Source organism: Anas acuta, chromosome 7, assembly GCF_963932015.1.
Source record: "Anas acuta chromosome 7, bAnaAcu1.1, whole genome shotgun sequence".
NCBI classification, from domain to species: Eukaryota; Metazoa; Chordata; class Aves; order Anseriformes; family Anatidae; genus Anas; species Anas acuta.
Window position 1 is genome coordinate 23179630 of NC_088985.1, and position 17421 is coordinate 23197050.

Sequence of the window (17421 nt, forward strand, 5' to 3'; positions counted from 1 at the left end):
CAGAAGAAATTGTACATACCCATATCAAAAACTTCAACTCCATTCTCTAGATAGCCATCAAATGCAAACTCTTCTTGTATAAGATAAACCACTTTCTGTAGCAAAGTGTCATTTTTTCTGTTCTGATGAGACAGGACTTCCACATCAAAGACACAAGAAGTACTTTCATCCAGTGAGGTACATGGTGTTTGTCCTTGGTCAGTGAAAATACTGTCTACAGTTATAGCACACTCAATTTCTTGGCAGTTGGTTTGAACAACTTGGTTACTTTTGTCAAATGCATTCTGTGTATTAGTAGTCTCACAGTTTTGCACTTTGCACAGGGAGGACTCGTTTTCTGTTTGCATGCTCAGTTGATAACTTGCAATAGTACTCGAAAGTAGCACTGGCAAACTATGATAGCAATCAGAAGCAATTCTTGAACGAAGAGGCTTATTTGGTATTTGCTCAGACACAGCTAAGTGTACTGGTACAAATGTTAAAACTCTTTTCTCTGAGTCATTTTTCAGAATGATGTTATTTATATGAAGAGAATTAGGAGATGTAGGACAAGCTAAGGAGTTTGAAGGAACATCAGATAAAATGCTTTTTCCTTGTAGAACATGTGAGGAATCAGATGGTGGTGGTAATGTAACTGCAGAAGTAAGCACACTGCCTGACTTTTGCTCTTCTGAAGATATTTGGAATGAGTGGCCTGGAACTTGTAAATGACACTCAGGTATTTCAGGTGCAGTTTCAACAACAACTCTGTCCTTGATACCATAGCTTTTAGAGTCTTCTACATATCCTGATTTGTTGTGGTCCGTGTGTCTTTCTGTTCTCATCTCTTTCTTGAATTTCTCAGTAGCTGGCATGTGAACCTCTCTGAAAAGGAAAAAAGAATTTTTACAGGACACATCCAGTAGGTATAAGAGTGCAGCTTTAACTTATTTTGCTTCAGGATATACTAACTTTGTTACGTTTGCATCTTGTTGCAGAATGATAGGCTTAAAGTGAGTTGCAGGAGAGGTGAATGCTGCAGGTAATGTAGGTTTCTCACTGTTTAGGGAAATCTGGCATGGTACTGGTCCTTTAACTGCTATAAGTTTACTTTCACTGGTAATAGGCACAAATCCTGAAAGCAAAAAACACAATTAGATGAAAGATGAAAAACATGTAAAATATAAATGCAATGTAAATAATAACCAATTTAGACAGAAAAAGACCTATGCACTTGACAGAGAAAATCTCATACAGTGAACTGTTCTAGAGAAAATTAAAAAACCTGAAATACATAAGAGTCTGCTTACCTAGGCTTGACTCTGAAGGACTCATTTCAAGTCTTTCATTTTTAATTTCAAAAGCACCATGATTCTGAGAAGAGATTACGTCTTCCTCAACAGCCTAACAATAAAAATTGAAGTCCAAACTGAATTTATTAGTGTTTTCTTTTTAAAATTCTACTCAGCGCATTACTACAAGAAAATGCTTCCCCCTCCCCCTCAGTCTGAACAGATCTAACTATATTTGCAGTGGAGAAAAATATGACTGGAACACATTTAACAGAACTAATTTAAAAAACGTAGAGAATTAAAAAAGGCGGCACTCGTACCTTAAAGACAGATTTATTCAACAATGCCAAAATATTTTTGCTGTTTACTCCTTGTTCAAGTAAATAATAACTGCATGTCTAAAAAAAAATAAATCATAGTTTTCAGACAATAAATAAGTTTTTCATCATGTGAGATATTCTTGGACAAGGATAAAGTCAAGGTAAATAGTTAAAAGCAATCCAAGGTTAGAATGTTTTAGAAACTTATTCCAAGTACTTTATTAATAATGTCAATATACATTAAGAACACATCCTTAGGGATGTAACTTTAAAAACATCATCCAAAGTGACTGGTTATCAGTTAGGTTTCAAGCTACTACAGAAAAAAGATATTACTATTTTGATATTCAAATCACTAAAATTAGACTTCACACAGAACTAAATTTCAAATAAAATTGCTTAAATCCAGTAACCTTAATTGCATCAGCTACAGAAGGTCTTTCTTCAGGATTTTTTTTTGCCATATCCAGAAGAAGGTTTTTTAATTTTCTTGGCAATGCTAGCTTGTGATTAGGTGGAAAGCCGTATTTTGCTGCCATCCACAGAACTGCAGCAACACCATAAATGCAGACCTAATCATGTAACACAGGAGAGAGGTAAGATGTAAACAGACAAACAAAAACCAAAACCAAACAACAACAGAAAAAAAAAAGCAAAAAATAGCCGTTCCTCAAAACCAAATCCAGCAAATTATCCAAAAGGCACCCCCTGTGAAACTAGCACTTCCAAAGTACAGATTACATTTGGCTTTTGAAGATGCTGATGAAAATCCCAGCATATTTCAAAAAACAGCTGTTACGCATGCAGGGCCAATAATAGTAGCTAATTTTCTACTATTGGAGCAACAGACAAAATTTGTCTTATTCTTTATCTATGAAAATTATTCAGGAAAAAAAGGGGGTTTAGAAACATTTTGAAGAGCTCCTTTCTTATATAAAGACCTATTGCTGCAAGCCTTAGAGTTCTACAATAAAGCCTGGCCAGCAGTAATTTACTTAAAAAGGTCATGATAATTCAGAAAGAAAATGGCACAAAGTAATTACAAGATTGCCAGTACAAGTCATATTTTACAGAGATGATTATACCTATCAGAAAAACTGGGTACTGTATATTTATTTTAGGAATTATTGTGCTACCTGCAGCTAGACCAATTGAAACTGCCATGATGGGGGACCTTGAAAAGTACCTGGTCTTCACAAGATTTCTTATTTTATTTGAAGAATTACAGTCTTCAGACAGAGACAGAGTCAGACTATTTAATGCTTGATTTACATATGTTAGCACACTCCAAAAATATAATTTTGACAAAGTGAAAGCACCGTACTTCTTCATGTAGCTTATGAAAGGCATTAAAAAGGCTCAGCTGACAGAAACCTAAGTGTGATACTGTGGTCCAACAAAATGTTTTCTAACACCCTTTAGAGCCAAGTGAATGACACCAACAATGTAACAAGGAAGTTCACAAGAAAGAAAGTAGCCTGTGAATCTTTTGAGCTGTTGAATAAAAGCTACTAATAGGTATAGAATGTTTGAAATAGAGAAAGCAGCTCTGTCATAATCAAATGATTTTCCTCCCTGTAGGTTCAGAATTCCAAGATCACAATTTCAACCTAAATTTATTTATTTAGGAAAAACTTGCCATCTAATCCAGCACATCCTTAAAAAAGTTTCCTTTACTGACGTAGTTACTGTGACTGGCACTACACAGTGTTTATTCCTATGTATAATCCTAACTAAATTTTCATAAAATCCAAAATGTTATACAAATAACAGGAAAAAGCCAAATTATGAAGTCAGATTATTCTATATATAATGTTGCAGAGAAAACAAGAACAAAATATTACTTTAGATTTTCTTAAGAAAAAGAATAAAGCATAAGGACTCCGAGTATTAATTTGTACTATCTGGTGAAACTGCTATATTGTATTTGAGGGTTAGTTTAAGCTTCTGAAGCTATTAAAAAAACTGCATGCTGGATCAAAGCAGTTTAAGAAGAAAGAGAAACTTTAAAGAAGATATATGAGCATTTTCTAGTTACAGATAAATTTACAGAAAGTCTTTAGTAGATTTTTAATGCGTTTTTTTCATGATTACTATTTCTAATGTTAAACGACTTACAGGACACAAGGTACATATTAGCTAGCCTCTTTTATTCTTATATAATAGAAAGATACAGTAAAATCTATTTCCATAACTCTCAAAAGCTCACCTTGTTATTAACATTTTAATCATCTCTGGTCTGAGAGCAACTTAGGGCTTATATCTCTAGCAAAAAGCTCTAGGAGAATTATATGGGTAAGAAACATTGCCATAATTCACGTTCCCAAAATAAAAATATGCTGCTAGCAATATTTTCCAATATTTCAAAGCAGATTAGTTTGGGCTTTAGCCTAGACAGTCTAAAATATTGATCTCAGCATGACCTCCAGAACATGAAAACATGACTTCAAAGTCTTAGTATTAACAAACTGAAAATAAGTAAGCCTTATGGAAAACTATTGAAGAACAGATTTTGGCAGTTACTCAAATAATTTTGGAAGGCAAAATGATTTTTTAGAAGCAACTAAGTTTTATGGTAGACCAATATATAAAAAGCCACAAAAATCTGAGAAAAATATCAGAATCTTGCTTTCTTGCTGAATCTTGATCTCTTACTTTTCAGAGTTTTGCTTTCTTCTTTAAGGGGCAGAGGGATACTACTATCCTTTGATAAAATGAACAGCAACCTACATAACCTGCCACATTACCTTCTCAGTATCTACATCTTCTTCTTCAATTTCAGGAGCTAAATAAAACATATCACAAGATTCTAAAAGAGAAAAGAAACCAGAAAGAAAAGGTAAGATATTTGCTTTATTCTACTCTCCCCCTCAAATAGAATAAAAGCAGAGCACTCAACATATTAGTTTACCTTCAGCTTTTGGAGCAGCAAAGAGGATATTTCCATGGCAGTCAATCAGTACAGTGTCCAAACATAAGACCACTGCAAAACAAGCCACCAAAGTACAGGACATAATACATATTTGTTCTTGTTGTTATTTAACACTAATAAAACAAATAATTTTTTAAATAATTTGCAATGTCAGTGATTATCCTAAGCTATGACAAAAGATGCGTTAGCAGTAATGCTGCTAAACATTTGTTTGCAGAAACTAACCAACAGAGAGCAGATGCATTTTGTATAGTGGAAATTTATTCTGTTTGTATCTAGCATTGAAAATGCTAGAACAAAAGTAAAATAATAATAATAAAAAGTAATACTACAGCTAGATGTACTCTGGGCTTCTCACAAGGTACCAATAAAAGAAACTTATAATAAGCATTTAAACTCTCCTCTCTTCCTTCTTCATTCACCCCTTTCTCCACAACAAAAAACAACAACAACAAATACTGAAACAATGAAGTTGAAATGTAAAAAATGCTCAACTAAGATTTTAGTTTTGGTACACTTAACTATCAATACCACCACCACCACCACTGTAAGCAACCTTAAGGATATCATCAAATAAGCTTTTTTTTTTTTTTTTTTTAAAAAAAAAGAGTACTAGGACAGTATATTATTACTTTATATTAATAATTAAAAATTAACTCATATTAATTGTTATTATTAATTAATATTTATTAATAATAAAATGAATATTAATTTGTTATTGAATAATGAGTTGAAGAGGTGTAAGAAAGAAAAGTAAAAATCATCCCTTTGCTTTTATAGTACAAAAACACATCTAAAGCCATTAAAACGTTCATTATGCTTAATGTAAATAAAAGCTTGCCTACTACCTTCTACAGTATTTAAGCTGGACCTGAACTATTTGTCTTGAAAAGCAAAACTTCCCTGAGCTGGAACTTTTAGTAGTTATTTCTGCAGAGGCAGCTCCCTAGAGAATGATTCTTGCTCACTGTCATTACTTCTCAACAGTTAAAGCCTCTGGCCTGAATCTGCAATACAGTTCATGCAAACTAGATCTCAGCCAAATTCAGTACAACAATTCACACCTGGTTCCTCTAAAACGCTTGTAAGCAACATGTAGGGAATATCCTCTGGTAAGAGGAGAGGAGATAAAGTCTCAATGGAGACTTTTGTAGAAGGACTGAATTCAAAATACACGAAGAGGCTAACTTTGGAGTATATTTCCCTACCCATATAATTCCTGTTTAGGATAATGGGAAAAAAGTGCACTCAAGGAATGATTTAGAGGAAAGGGCTGTCTAAGTAAATAATAATAAAACATTTAATTCCACATTTTGTATACTTAAGCATGACTTTACCAGCATTAAGACAAAACATATTTTAACATGCAGTTTATACAGCATCATCACAATTACACTCAGAACAAACAGAAATTCCTCTGGCAAAAATATTCTAAATCTGAAAACAATATTCAACTTCAGGGCAGTTTTATTCATCAAATATGGAATTTTATGTAAGGTGCCTCACAATTACTATCTTGTATCATTATGTTTACTTTTACAGGGTATGTAAAGCTCTGATCACAATTCAGTTTTTAGTGTTTTAAACACTTATGCATTCTGGGTGCATGTAAATATGGTTGCAGAGGCTGATTACACATTCAATTAGAATCTAAGCCACTGTGCAGTTATTTGAAGCTTTCACAAACATTGGAAATATATTATGAGGCTGAGATAATCTTTCTGCTGCAAAGTATATCAAATATTTATTTTTAAAGGAAATAGTGCTTAAAGTGTACAGAATTCTCTCTTTAAGGATAATTTCCATTAAATGGAGTAAAGTTCAAAGTCAAAACTTAAAACGGAAAAGTTAGAAACATTGGCTGTTATTTTTTTCAATATACAAAATGAAATAGTCATGAGATATTTTGCATCAACAGAATAAACAAAACATTACTACAGTGAACATAATCAACTAAGCAAATATTTTCAAATAATATTTGACTCTACCTGGATAATCTGTGCAAGCGTGCAGAGTACATAAACACTCATGACACAATGCCCAGAGTTCATAGTCTTTCAGAGGTTTACCATGTGAGGACAACAGGAGTTTTAGGGAGATCCACTGAAAACAAGATGTAGAGAGTTATTCAAAATTATTGCAAAGCAAAAACAATTCATGATGCAGTGAAAAAAAGTCCTAAAATACAATGTACACACCTAAAAAGCATTAAGAAAACGTATTTATTTTATGTGATGGTAGTAAACTAATAATACTTTTTAATGAAATAGCATTACACAGTTAACTGTACAGATGAATCCAAAGTTTCATAATTGCATAACAAAGTTTAATTCAAGTGAGATTTCAGCAAGAATAGAAGTGTTTCAAGAAGATTGAGCTGTTTGGAAGCTCTTTCTTATACTAAGGAAAGATTCAATTAGAACATCAACGATGACACAATTACAGGGATGTCACCTATGTTTCAAAACATAAAAATCCGAATGATAGCCACTGACAAGACACAGGCACATTCAAATCCTGATTTACCCTAATGGTTACATTAGAAGCCTTACCTTAAACATTTCATCAACATTTCTTGTTCTTCTGCGAGCAATAACAGTATTTTTTTTCCTCCTTATCACTTTAGCTTTTGATAGCTGACAAAGTACAAAGATACCTGACAAATGTGACAAAGATACTGCTTCATAGAAACTGGCTGTTCTTCAGAGAATCCATATTTTACATTTTATTATTTTCTTATTTTTATGAATTTTTAATAGAAGAACTTGACATGATAGTACTACACAGACACCTTCCAGATCAAGCTGTGCTAATAGAAGATATTCTTACTGTCAGTTTCTCTTTATTTAACACAAGATGGATGTTATGATTTTTTTTTTTTTCCTATCAAAGGAACAGTAATCAATAACTCTAAAGGCAAAAACCTCTGGATTAGGACAGATCCACACACTATTTAAAAAAAAGCATAGCACTCAAAGATAGGAAACTATCTCTAAATATCAACTTCAGGCCATGTGGCAGAAAACTACTGACATCAATTCGGGATTGACTCGGGACACACACACACACACACAAATAAGTAGAGCATAGGAGACAGAAACACAAATTAAAACCTCTGATCTGTTCTGCTGTTGTTTTATGAACACATATATCCCCCATCACAAAAAACTAACACAAAATCCAAATAGACTAAGGAAATGTCACACGCAATAGTAGTACATCATTATTTTTGATGAAATCATCCTCTGCATCGTAATTTGCTTGTCATTTTTTCATGGACATGAAACACCTTTCATTAGACACTATTCAAATTTTATCATAAAACATGTAATGAACAGACTACTAAATCACCTTTAATCAACAAACACAAATAATTTCCCTGCAATGTATGGGGAAGAGAAAAAAGAACCATGTTAATTTCTGTAGCTTAAGCTTTGTTGATAATTCAATATTAACCAGAAGATGCAATACTTTGGCCTTATACTCTTTAAATATTTCTTAAAGGTGAGCCATATTAGCTATTAATTTTTAACAAGATGTGCCATCAAACACACCTTTTTATTTACTCAAGATGTTTTATTTTCTGTTTACCTTTAACAAACAAAAATGATTTTGGTGCTTTTATTAGCCCATACTCCATTGAAACATGTCACAAAGATTACTAACTTTGGTATAGACAGATTTGAAGCCAGGTAATCATATTAAGCTTTACACTCAAATTTTGACTGCAAACCAGCATCCCAGAATGAAAAATTCTTTCACTTCATTATATCTAGAAATAACTGTCTAATAAAGAGACATCAGTTGTGAAGCAGCAGGGAAGTTATATAGTGAAAAGAATAAATTAGTCTAGAAACACTTTGAAATAGATCTTGTTGTTGTTAACTGATTACTGTCCTCAAGCAGTGCCGTGTTCCTCTCAAGCATACTGGCTCTCAAATGCCTCAGAAATGTAGTTTCTCGCAGATAATTTACAATGAAAAAAGGAGCCAAATCTTCAAATTGACCCTGGACAGAAGCGGAGGGAAAAGAAGAGAAATTCCACACACTGACTGTAATATTAAGAAGAACATTTTGGGATTCGGGGATATTTTTGTGGTAAGTATACACCACCATTGTTTCTTTTTTTTTTTTTTCCCCTCTAAGAGAATAACTTCTTTTTAAATTTATGTCCCTAGAGGCTCTAAAAGCTACAGCTGAGAGATGGACTCCCTCCATTCTACATACAAATCACCTCTCACTTCAGAAGGAGGTGATGAATGGCTAGCAAGAGGAAGAAGAAACTCTCACTAAACTGAAGATTGAAGTTAGTTGTACAGCAGGAAGCTGAAAGGTATTTCTCATCAGCTTTGGGATATTCAAGCTCTCTAGAGGAAGAAATAAATGACAGAAAGAGCTTTAAGCACAGCAGGAAAGAAGTAATAAACTCTAAGAGCAGCAGCAGAAGTTTAGGATAAGAAAGAGGAAAGTATCAAAGATAGGTAACACAGGGGATGAAAAGGCACCAGAAACTGAAACTCTATTTCTGAAGAAAAAGTGATGCAGGAAAAGCAAATCTTAGCAGAAGTGTGAATTGCTGCCATTCACAAGACAGCTGAATTAACTCGAGTCAGAGGAAAAAAAAAGTTGTAGTCTGATTACAGATAAGTAAATGTAATTTAAATGTACACCCTCATTATTTCTCTCTGACAAGCACCCTAAAGTAAGATTAAACTTCAAGTATTAATATTGCTAGCTAGTAATGTGCAAGTTGTTATCCTATACTTTTATAGAGATTCTGACTGACTGCATTGCTACAGCCTCTTACTGTAATTCATGTCCTTCTCACACCTGTGACAACATTAAAAGGTTATTTTTATTCCTGAAAAAGATACTTAAGAAGGTCATTCTTCTTGTGTTCCTAATTATTCCAAATGCTCATTTTTATATTGGAAAGAAAGAATCTTGGAGGACTTCATCTGAAGAGACCTGCTGAGGACTTTTCCTTCTACCGTCTTGTGGAAGTCATCCATATATAGTCAACGCACATGATAATGTTTCATCACACGTTTCATCACACGTTTGTGATGAAAAACACATGCAGTTATTAAAATATTTTCCTAATGAAAAACAGCATGAACCTCAGCCTACAGTTCAGACAATTTTATTTAAGCATGTTATGTAACTTAATGCACGTCCAAGTTCTGCTGAGCACATCTATGCTTTGGTAAACATTTAATTGGAAATCTCCCTTACTTAGGCATGTCTTGGTTTTGTTTTTAATGCAAGTGATTGGTTCGTGGCTATTACCATTTCCTACAACTCAAAAAAGCCCCAAGAAAAAATTTGGAGTGCTAGAAAATATATGTCTTTTTTTTTTTTGTAATCACTATTTTGTAGTTAGAGAGCATGCAGCATACTTTGTTTCTCAATTATCTAGCCAGACTTTATAGCAAAGCAAGCTCAAGACAATCGTTCAGCATCTGTAAGACCTCAAGTACACTTAAAGCACTAACACTGCTTTAATGATGATTAAAGCTCTGTTCTATATTATCACTGTTAATATTGAACCAAAGAGCAAACATGGAACAATAGAATCATAGACTGGTTTGGATTGGAAGAGACCTTAAAGATCATCAAGTTCCAACCCCCTGGCACGGGCAGGGACACTTCCCACTAACATTATAAAATGTGAAAAAATTCAGGATGAGGCAATGAATTACAATGTACCTTTTCATAACAAAAACTATATACCCATTTTTAAAGTAAGGAAAAGTTTTTCACAGCACAGAATTTTTGATAGTAAGTATGAAAAAGTTACATGATTTATTATTGCCTATAATTACATATTGATGACATTTATGCCAAAAAGACTGAAGTTTAAACATCACTTATTGTGAAAGTGATGATTTTTTTTCCTGTTTTGTAAGGATCGTTTATTAGGTCTACTGTCATTGTTGGCACCAAAACTGCACAACCAAACTCTTAGTACAGTATTCAAACTATTCCAACATACTATGTTTCATGAACATAATGCCAACATATTTTAAGCAGTTAAAGCAAATGAAGTTTTATTCTTTACTTAATAAGTACTATGTAGGAATATACAGGTTTTCTTTCTTTCAAGTGTTATTTCCCCAGTGTTCAAGTGTCATTCTCTACCTACATGGATTTTGACTTCTCTCATGCTTGACAGGGCATGAATGACCAACAGAAAACAAATGTATATATCTACGTTCCTGTTAACCTTTCCCATATGAAGGCCATAGCATTTGAATTGCAGAGAAACATTTAGAAGCATTAGAGATGATACACACCTGATTGGAATGAAATTGGTTAGAGAAAAAAGAGATCCCCACTCATACTTGAAGTGAAAAATATTTATTTATGGCATGCAAAACTATAAAAACCTCTGAGAAAACCCTCACAAGATACATTGCAGAAGCCAGACAAAAGCAAGCAAGTATTTTTAGTAATGCCTACTAGCAGTAAAGCACACAACATTAAGAAGCAGTGTTGGGATATTAGAAAAATATTGTCTTCCGGAGAAGTGTTATTGACAGGTAAGAAAAAAAACTGTCTGTTCTCCAGAGTAGACAAGGTTGATCTTCAACCAGATGGGGCTGATGTTGCATTTTCAAGAACAAGAAATATTTAAAGAGATGCTATAAATACTGTTCTAAAATTTCTGTTTACCATGATCATACTTATCTGTTACAGGAAACTAGTGAAAGAGCAGCTCTGTAGATCTTTTCAATAGTATCTTATCCATTTAGGCCAGAGAAGATCAAAATTACATTATCAGGTTTTCACATTTTTTGTGCCTTTGCAGTAAGCGGACAAATCCTCAGATTCAAGTTTTAGTTTTTTAGAAAGTTCAAAAAAAATTTTAAGGTATTCAGTACATTCTGGCAATGAGAATTGAAAGAGAACTTGAAAGTATAAAGAAAAATCAGGTGCAACTGCTTCATATAAGGAATAGCACAGCATGTTTTATTTTTGCAGTTGTTAGGAGGAAATATAGAGGCTGAAGTTTCAGAAGCCCGAGGAAAAAGATCTGTCTTCCAAAAGACAAAAAACCAGAAACATTAAAAACAAACAAGCAAACCAAAAAACACAGAACCAACCAAAGCAAAATAACCCAAAGCCTATGAGAACTTATAATAGAATCTTCCATAAAGTTCAATAGCTACTGAAAATAAATGACCCTCCCTCCACATCTCCTTCAGAAAACAAAGATTGCTGGGCTAGAAGCTCAGGTTTTCAGGGAACAGACAGCAATTTCATGATCATTTTGTTTGGTAAGAAATCTAGGTATTGCTCACAAATGTTGATTCCATCTAAACGGTGTTTTTCTTCCTACAGCAGTTAAAGAAAAACCTCTTTGATTACTTAAGAACCTGAACATCTGCTAGAATTGATTACAAAAAAAAAAATAAAAAAAAATAAAAGCACAAGTCTATAAACCCTTTCTTCTACTGAAAACACAGCTAATAAATCTCTAGTTTCTTTGACAACTGCCACTCTTCATTTTTGATTGTATGTTAATACGCTGCTTATTTGGTAACTGGAATAACGATTACCTTTTCTAATTTATTGTGATTGTCCCATGAGTTTGGTGGGAGCTGGATAACCTCACTTCTACTAAGGGCCTACATATTTGGAAGAATAAAGCTTTGTTAAGGCTGAAAGAAAATATTATTTTAAACTAAAGACAAAATGTTTGAATTTCAGAAAAAGGGCAGACTATCCTGAAAACATGTTTCGGCTAACTTTGCTGTGTACCAGTCTGAACTCCTGCTGCAGGAAAAGCAAATAGGACATTTGTTACAGCTTTTAAATTCTGCAAGAAGTTTGTTGGGAAACTTTAATTTTGAGGAAGACTATTTTCTTGAAAGAATCTTCATGTACCTAGACTTAAATTGTTTTGGTAATCCACTCAGGACGGAATATGCACCTTTTTTCAACAGATTCCTCCCTCTCCCTACCCCCTCCCACCCCCCCCAAAAAAAAAAAAGACCTTTATCAGTGCAGTCACTTTATGTTCTTAAGAGACTGCAGCTTATGCGTCGTATCTTTCTATTTAACAAAGGCTGAAGTAAGACTACTACCACCTCATGGCAAGAGCCTGAAGCATTGGTCTGATAACCAGAATTACCTGAACAATCCTCTCCATGACAAATAAAACACTAATTTGTAACAGAGTTCAGCATAAAAATATAAAAAAAACCCTTTCAGAAAAGGAGACTTGCACATAAGGATGAAGGAATGCAAACATAGTTGTTTCTGTTACTTGAATACCAAGACAACTACATTTCTATATACTAATAGGTTTTCTCACAAGAAGCCACTGACTGAAATTGCTATGACCCTTGTTAGAAATACAAGAACATCTGCAAAATAAAGCAGGTTCATGTAAAGCCAGAGAAACAAATAACATAGCAAAAGCAGAAGAATTTGGAGTGATTATATATCTGATTATAGATCTGATTATCCCTTCTGAATGGATGAAGGGACAGAGTCCAGACCTGGAAGGGAAAAAAAAAAGATGAATCTGTAATAAATGGACTTTTTCCTAGAGTCTGAAGAAAAACCTACAGGATTTAATAACTAATAAACGACTCACAATGAGTAAGTCCCTCATAGAGCAAAACCATGCCATATGGTACTTATCTATATTCACTATCTTCCTGCACTGATAATTTAATAAGTATATAGTTACTGAAGGGATAAACAGATGAAAGAAAAAAGGCAGAACAGTCTTCAGTGTTACTTTTTTTTGTTTGTTTGTTTGCTGCGTTTTAAGGCTATGATGAACTAAGGGCTGTTTACACAGGTGGATGTTCAGTCCTATGTTACTGATTCAGTTGGGGTGTTCCAGTGAAAAGAGGGATTGATATGGATTGAAATCAACCCTAGATGCCGGATGCATGGGATGGCTGGAAGGCTGCCTATTAGGCATGAAGAACAGGGCTGAGCTGTCAGTAGAAAAACAGAAGAAAAAAAATATTCTTCACTTAAGTATAATTTCTGGAAATTAAATGGGTGAAATTTGTGCTGCTTATTTCTTCCAAGTCACAGCATGGCTGGAGAAGCATCAGCCATCCTTGCATTTCAACAACTCTGTCACAGGGGTCGTTCACATCTCTTTGAGTGTGGCACAAGAGAAAACCATCAAGTCAGAGACCAAACTTGTCCACCCTGAGAATCTGTAATTTGAACAAAGAGACCATGCTACACTATCACCAAAGTCTAGTCAACAAGTATCAGCTTTCCCTCTTCTTATTTGGCTACATATATAGGGATGAAATGCTTTAGACAACATATCCATCATATTGTGCACATATTTGAATTCTGTAATGAAATATACATAACACACAAAGGCAGTCATTTAAGAGCACAGAATAGATACAATATATGTACATTTTTCAAAAGCCTAAATGCACACGTAGATTAAAAAAGTGGAATCTTCCCCTCCTGAAGCAGATGAGATATTGCCATTGATTACAGTGAGGTCAGGTTTACAGCCAGGAACTCTGCAATTTTTGTAAGCACCTGGGATGCCTACTGCATGATAGTGAACTTTATGCATTGACAGTAACATAAAAGGATTAAAAATCTACATATGCTTTGGTAATGTTTTCTGACATATGTAATTAGGTATTAATTATGCTACTCTGACACACTAGCGAGCATGTTCCAGTACCATTTGCATAAAAAAAATTAAACTGCAGTTTGATTTTTCAATAGCATAAATTTCACTGTAGCACTTCTAAAGAGGAAAAAAAGCATCATCATGTTTACAATGTTAACTTTTAAAGTGTGTAGACCAGCAAAATTTGATTTTCCAGGATGCTGAAGAGGGAAGGGGGAGCAGAAAGTGAACACACAGTATTTAAGTCATTTCATCTCCACATAAATGACTACAGCAACTATACAATGAAGACTTTATTTTTACTACCTGCTCATTACTTTTGATTTCTGACCCTCTGCCTTGATAAAGATTATCTTCATTATTGTTTGCGCTCATTGTACCGCTGCTTAATTCTGGAGACCTAATTAGGTTTGATCCATATCTGTTCCCACTGGGTTTTGTTGTCAACACTGAAGTCATCTTGTTGAAGTGTGATAACGAATTCTCATTTGACCCTTGAAAAGTTTCAGTACAGTCTTCCAATGCCACGTAATTGTCTAGCGTTTTTGCTCCAGCAATTGATTGATTTGGACTTTTTAGCATGCCAGATGTAATGGGCATTTCAGAGGTAGTATCAGAACAGTCTTCTTTGTGATCAGATGAAATAAAACCTATCTTTTTACCTTTAATAAGCGACACGTGTTCTTCTAGATTCATGCCAGACACCTGTGTACACACACAAGGAGCTTCTAAATGAAGATCAGTAACCTGGTGATTCTTTGGTTCTATTATGTGCTGACTACTAAGTGAATTAAGATTTCCCTTTGAAAAAGCAATTTCATTGTTATTGTCTAGAGGTAGTGACTCATGTGTAAGCAAGTGATTTTTCCTAGCTAGAGTTCCATTGTTGGCTACAGATGTAAAAAAATGATTTGTTTCTGTAGGTTCAAGTGGTAGCTTTGGAAAGGTTTTAATTTTTCTCAAAGAACCTTTCTTAAAAATGCCATCTCTCTCCAGGTCAATAACACATGATTTTATATCCAAAGCAACACTAGCAAAGCTGTCAGTATATACTGCATGTTTGTCCTCTTCTTTGCCCTTTTTAACTTGAGTTGCAAGTTGAGAATGTTGAGTTTTCTCATTATCCAGATCAATTTGCACTTCCTTTAAACCACTGTCTCTGCCAGTCACCATAGTAACTACAGAAGAGTCCTTATGACAGGTAGCTGTCACATCTTCCACTGCAGACGAATCACCTATATTGTTTTTCTCATTTGAGTATAATTTAGATCCCAAACTTCTCTGACACACTCTTCCCTTCCACATGTTATCACAGGCATCTAGATGCAAAAACAGATGCTTATATTAAATGTGTATTTAAACCTTCTAATCTTTCCTAGTACATGTATTGTTTTTTCAGCTACTACTGTTAAGTATATTCAGTTACAAAAATTACATTTATTCTAAAAAAAATCATTATTTCTGGACACATTACTAAAGAACATTCTATACAGAGAGTCAAAATGACGTAAAATATATTTATTCAAAACACAGTATGTTCATTAGGAGTTGTGCATTTCCTGCCCCCAGCCCCAATCCATAAATATTTATTTTTGATATCCAGAAAGGAACCTGTAACAGGAAAGGTATACATAGTATTTTCAGATATCGCAGTCTAAAATTCTAAACTACATTTGAAGTTTACCTTGAGAAGCACTAAATGATTCAATTGAAAGAACCCTTCTTCCAACAGCAGACAGGCTTCGACAAATATTACTTGATGAAGCAATCTTCAGTTTTTCTTCACATAATGACAAAATACTCTAGAGAAAATTAGTGTTAAATACTTATTTAATAATGAATAGATATGTGAATTTTGAGTAAAGTGAATCATGTTAACTCGCACAGTACATCTGAAATTATAAGATGCTACACTGGAAGCCTTTCTTGCACAGTTCATTATACTGCACATTTCTATTATGCAGTTGAATTCATTTATCATTTTAACCATGGGCTATCATGAAATTATTTAATACAGTTCAAGTTCTAGCCTACAGTTAGAACACACTGAGAACAACTGATAAAAATTAATCATCTTAAATGTCACATTTCATGAATAATATATTGCAAACATAAACTAGTATGGATTATTTTTAAGCGGCTAACGGTTCACTTGAGTCGAGCAGTATGATAAATATTTCTAATCACCAAAAATACATTAAAAGTAAGTTCTGAATTTGTTAAAAATTACAGAGAAACAAATATCTAGAAAGCATTACTCTGTTAGCAAAAGCAGTCATTATCAGATCACAAGAAGAAACGGCATTACATTAGTATCTCTAATCTGTACCTTGGCATCATTTAATGACATAAACACTGGTATCAGTCACAGTCTACAGACATTCACGTACATTTAACAGCTTGTCACTATGGGCAGGAAGTAGAAGAGAAGTCTTTCTAAATGCATCATACCTCTTCCTCATCAGCTATAACCAATGATGAGACCTTATACAGCTCTAAGGAGATCTAATGATGAGACCTTATACAGCTATAAGGCCCCTTAACCTGCTTCACTGCTCTTCTGCTGTTAAATGGAAGGAGAAAAACAACTGCTGGTTGTTTGACTGAGGAAGGACAGGAAAAAGTGAGACAGGTATCCAGCCATGCTCAAGCCTAGTGACATGCCTAGAAAACTCTATGGGTCAGCCCTTAAAATAGTTCCCACCACTCCATCTGCCCAAGAAAGAGTCCAGTGGAAAAGGAAGTTAAAAAGAACAGACAACTGCAAAGCAACCTTTATATGTACCCTAGGCCAGCCTTGATCCACTCCATTTTTGGTTAGTGTGAGTAGTCAGCAATAGCTTTCAGGGATTACAGACCAATTGCTACACAATCATAGCTTTCCTGACTATGATAAAAAAAAAAAAGTACACAAACAGAAATACAGCAGGCTACATGTTAGGAATGGTCTTCTGTCTGGGCAGCCCTCAACCAGGGAGTGAGGTATTATTTGCTTTACAGAAATGAACTTTTTTGTCGTTTTGCAGCATTCCTTCTTGCAAAGTATTCATTAGGGATGCTATACCATTTAAAATATTCTTTTCCTTCTGATATGGTAGTGTATATAATACTATTCTGAGGTAGAAAAACTGAAGCCAAGAAAAGTGACACTTGAACAATAGTTATACTCTGTTAGTTAAAAATTAATTGGGAAGAAAAATAGATAATGAAAAAATTTAGATCCACAAGTGCTACACACAGTCGTCTTAAAATTGAAATCACCAT

At 34.1% G+C, this 17421-nt stretch overlaps 1 protein-coding gene across 6 annotated transcripts in view; it reads right to left on the bottom strand.

Annotated features, from left to right (window-relative positions):
* The window catches only part of KNDC1 (kinase non-catalytic C-lobe domain containing 1), a 64242-nt gene that overhangs the window by 25047 nt on the left and 21774 nt on the right, over positions 1 to 17421 (bottom strand). For 5 of the 6 annotated variants that reach the window (XR_011098251.1, XR_011098252.1, XR_011098253.1 and 2 more), the window contains exons 5-14: positions 15842 to 15959; positions 14464 to 15476; positions 6512 to 6626; positions 4503 to 4574; positions 4339 to 4400; positions 2005 to 2163; positions 1592 to 1669; positions 1290 to 1383; positions 952 to 1114; positions 20 to 864 (exon numbers count right to left, since the gene is read on the bottom strand). Coding sequence is in view for 3 of the 6 variants with exons in the window: in XM_068688395.1 (XP_068544496.1) it covers positions 20 to 864; positions 952 to 1114; positions 1290 to 1383; positions 1592 to 1669; positions 2005 to 2163; positions 4339 to 4400; positions 4503 to 4574; positions 6512 to 6626; positions 14464 to 15476; positions 15842 to 15959 (2719 nt within the window). In the remaining 3 variants the exon portion in view is untranslated. The remainder of the gene's footprint in view (positions 1 to 19; positions 865 to 951; positions 1115 to 1289; positions 1384 to 1591; positions 1670 to 2004; positions 2164 to 4338; positions 4401 to 4502; positions 4575 to 6511; positions 6627 to 14463; positions 15477 to 15841; positions 15960 to 17421) is intronic. The other variant, XM_068688396.1, reaches the window with a different exon arrangement.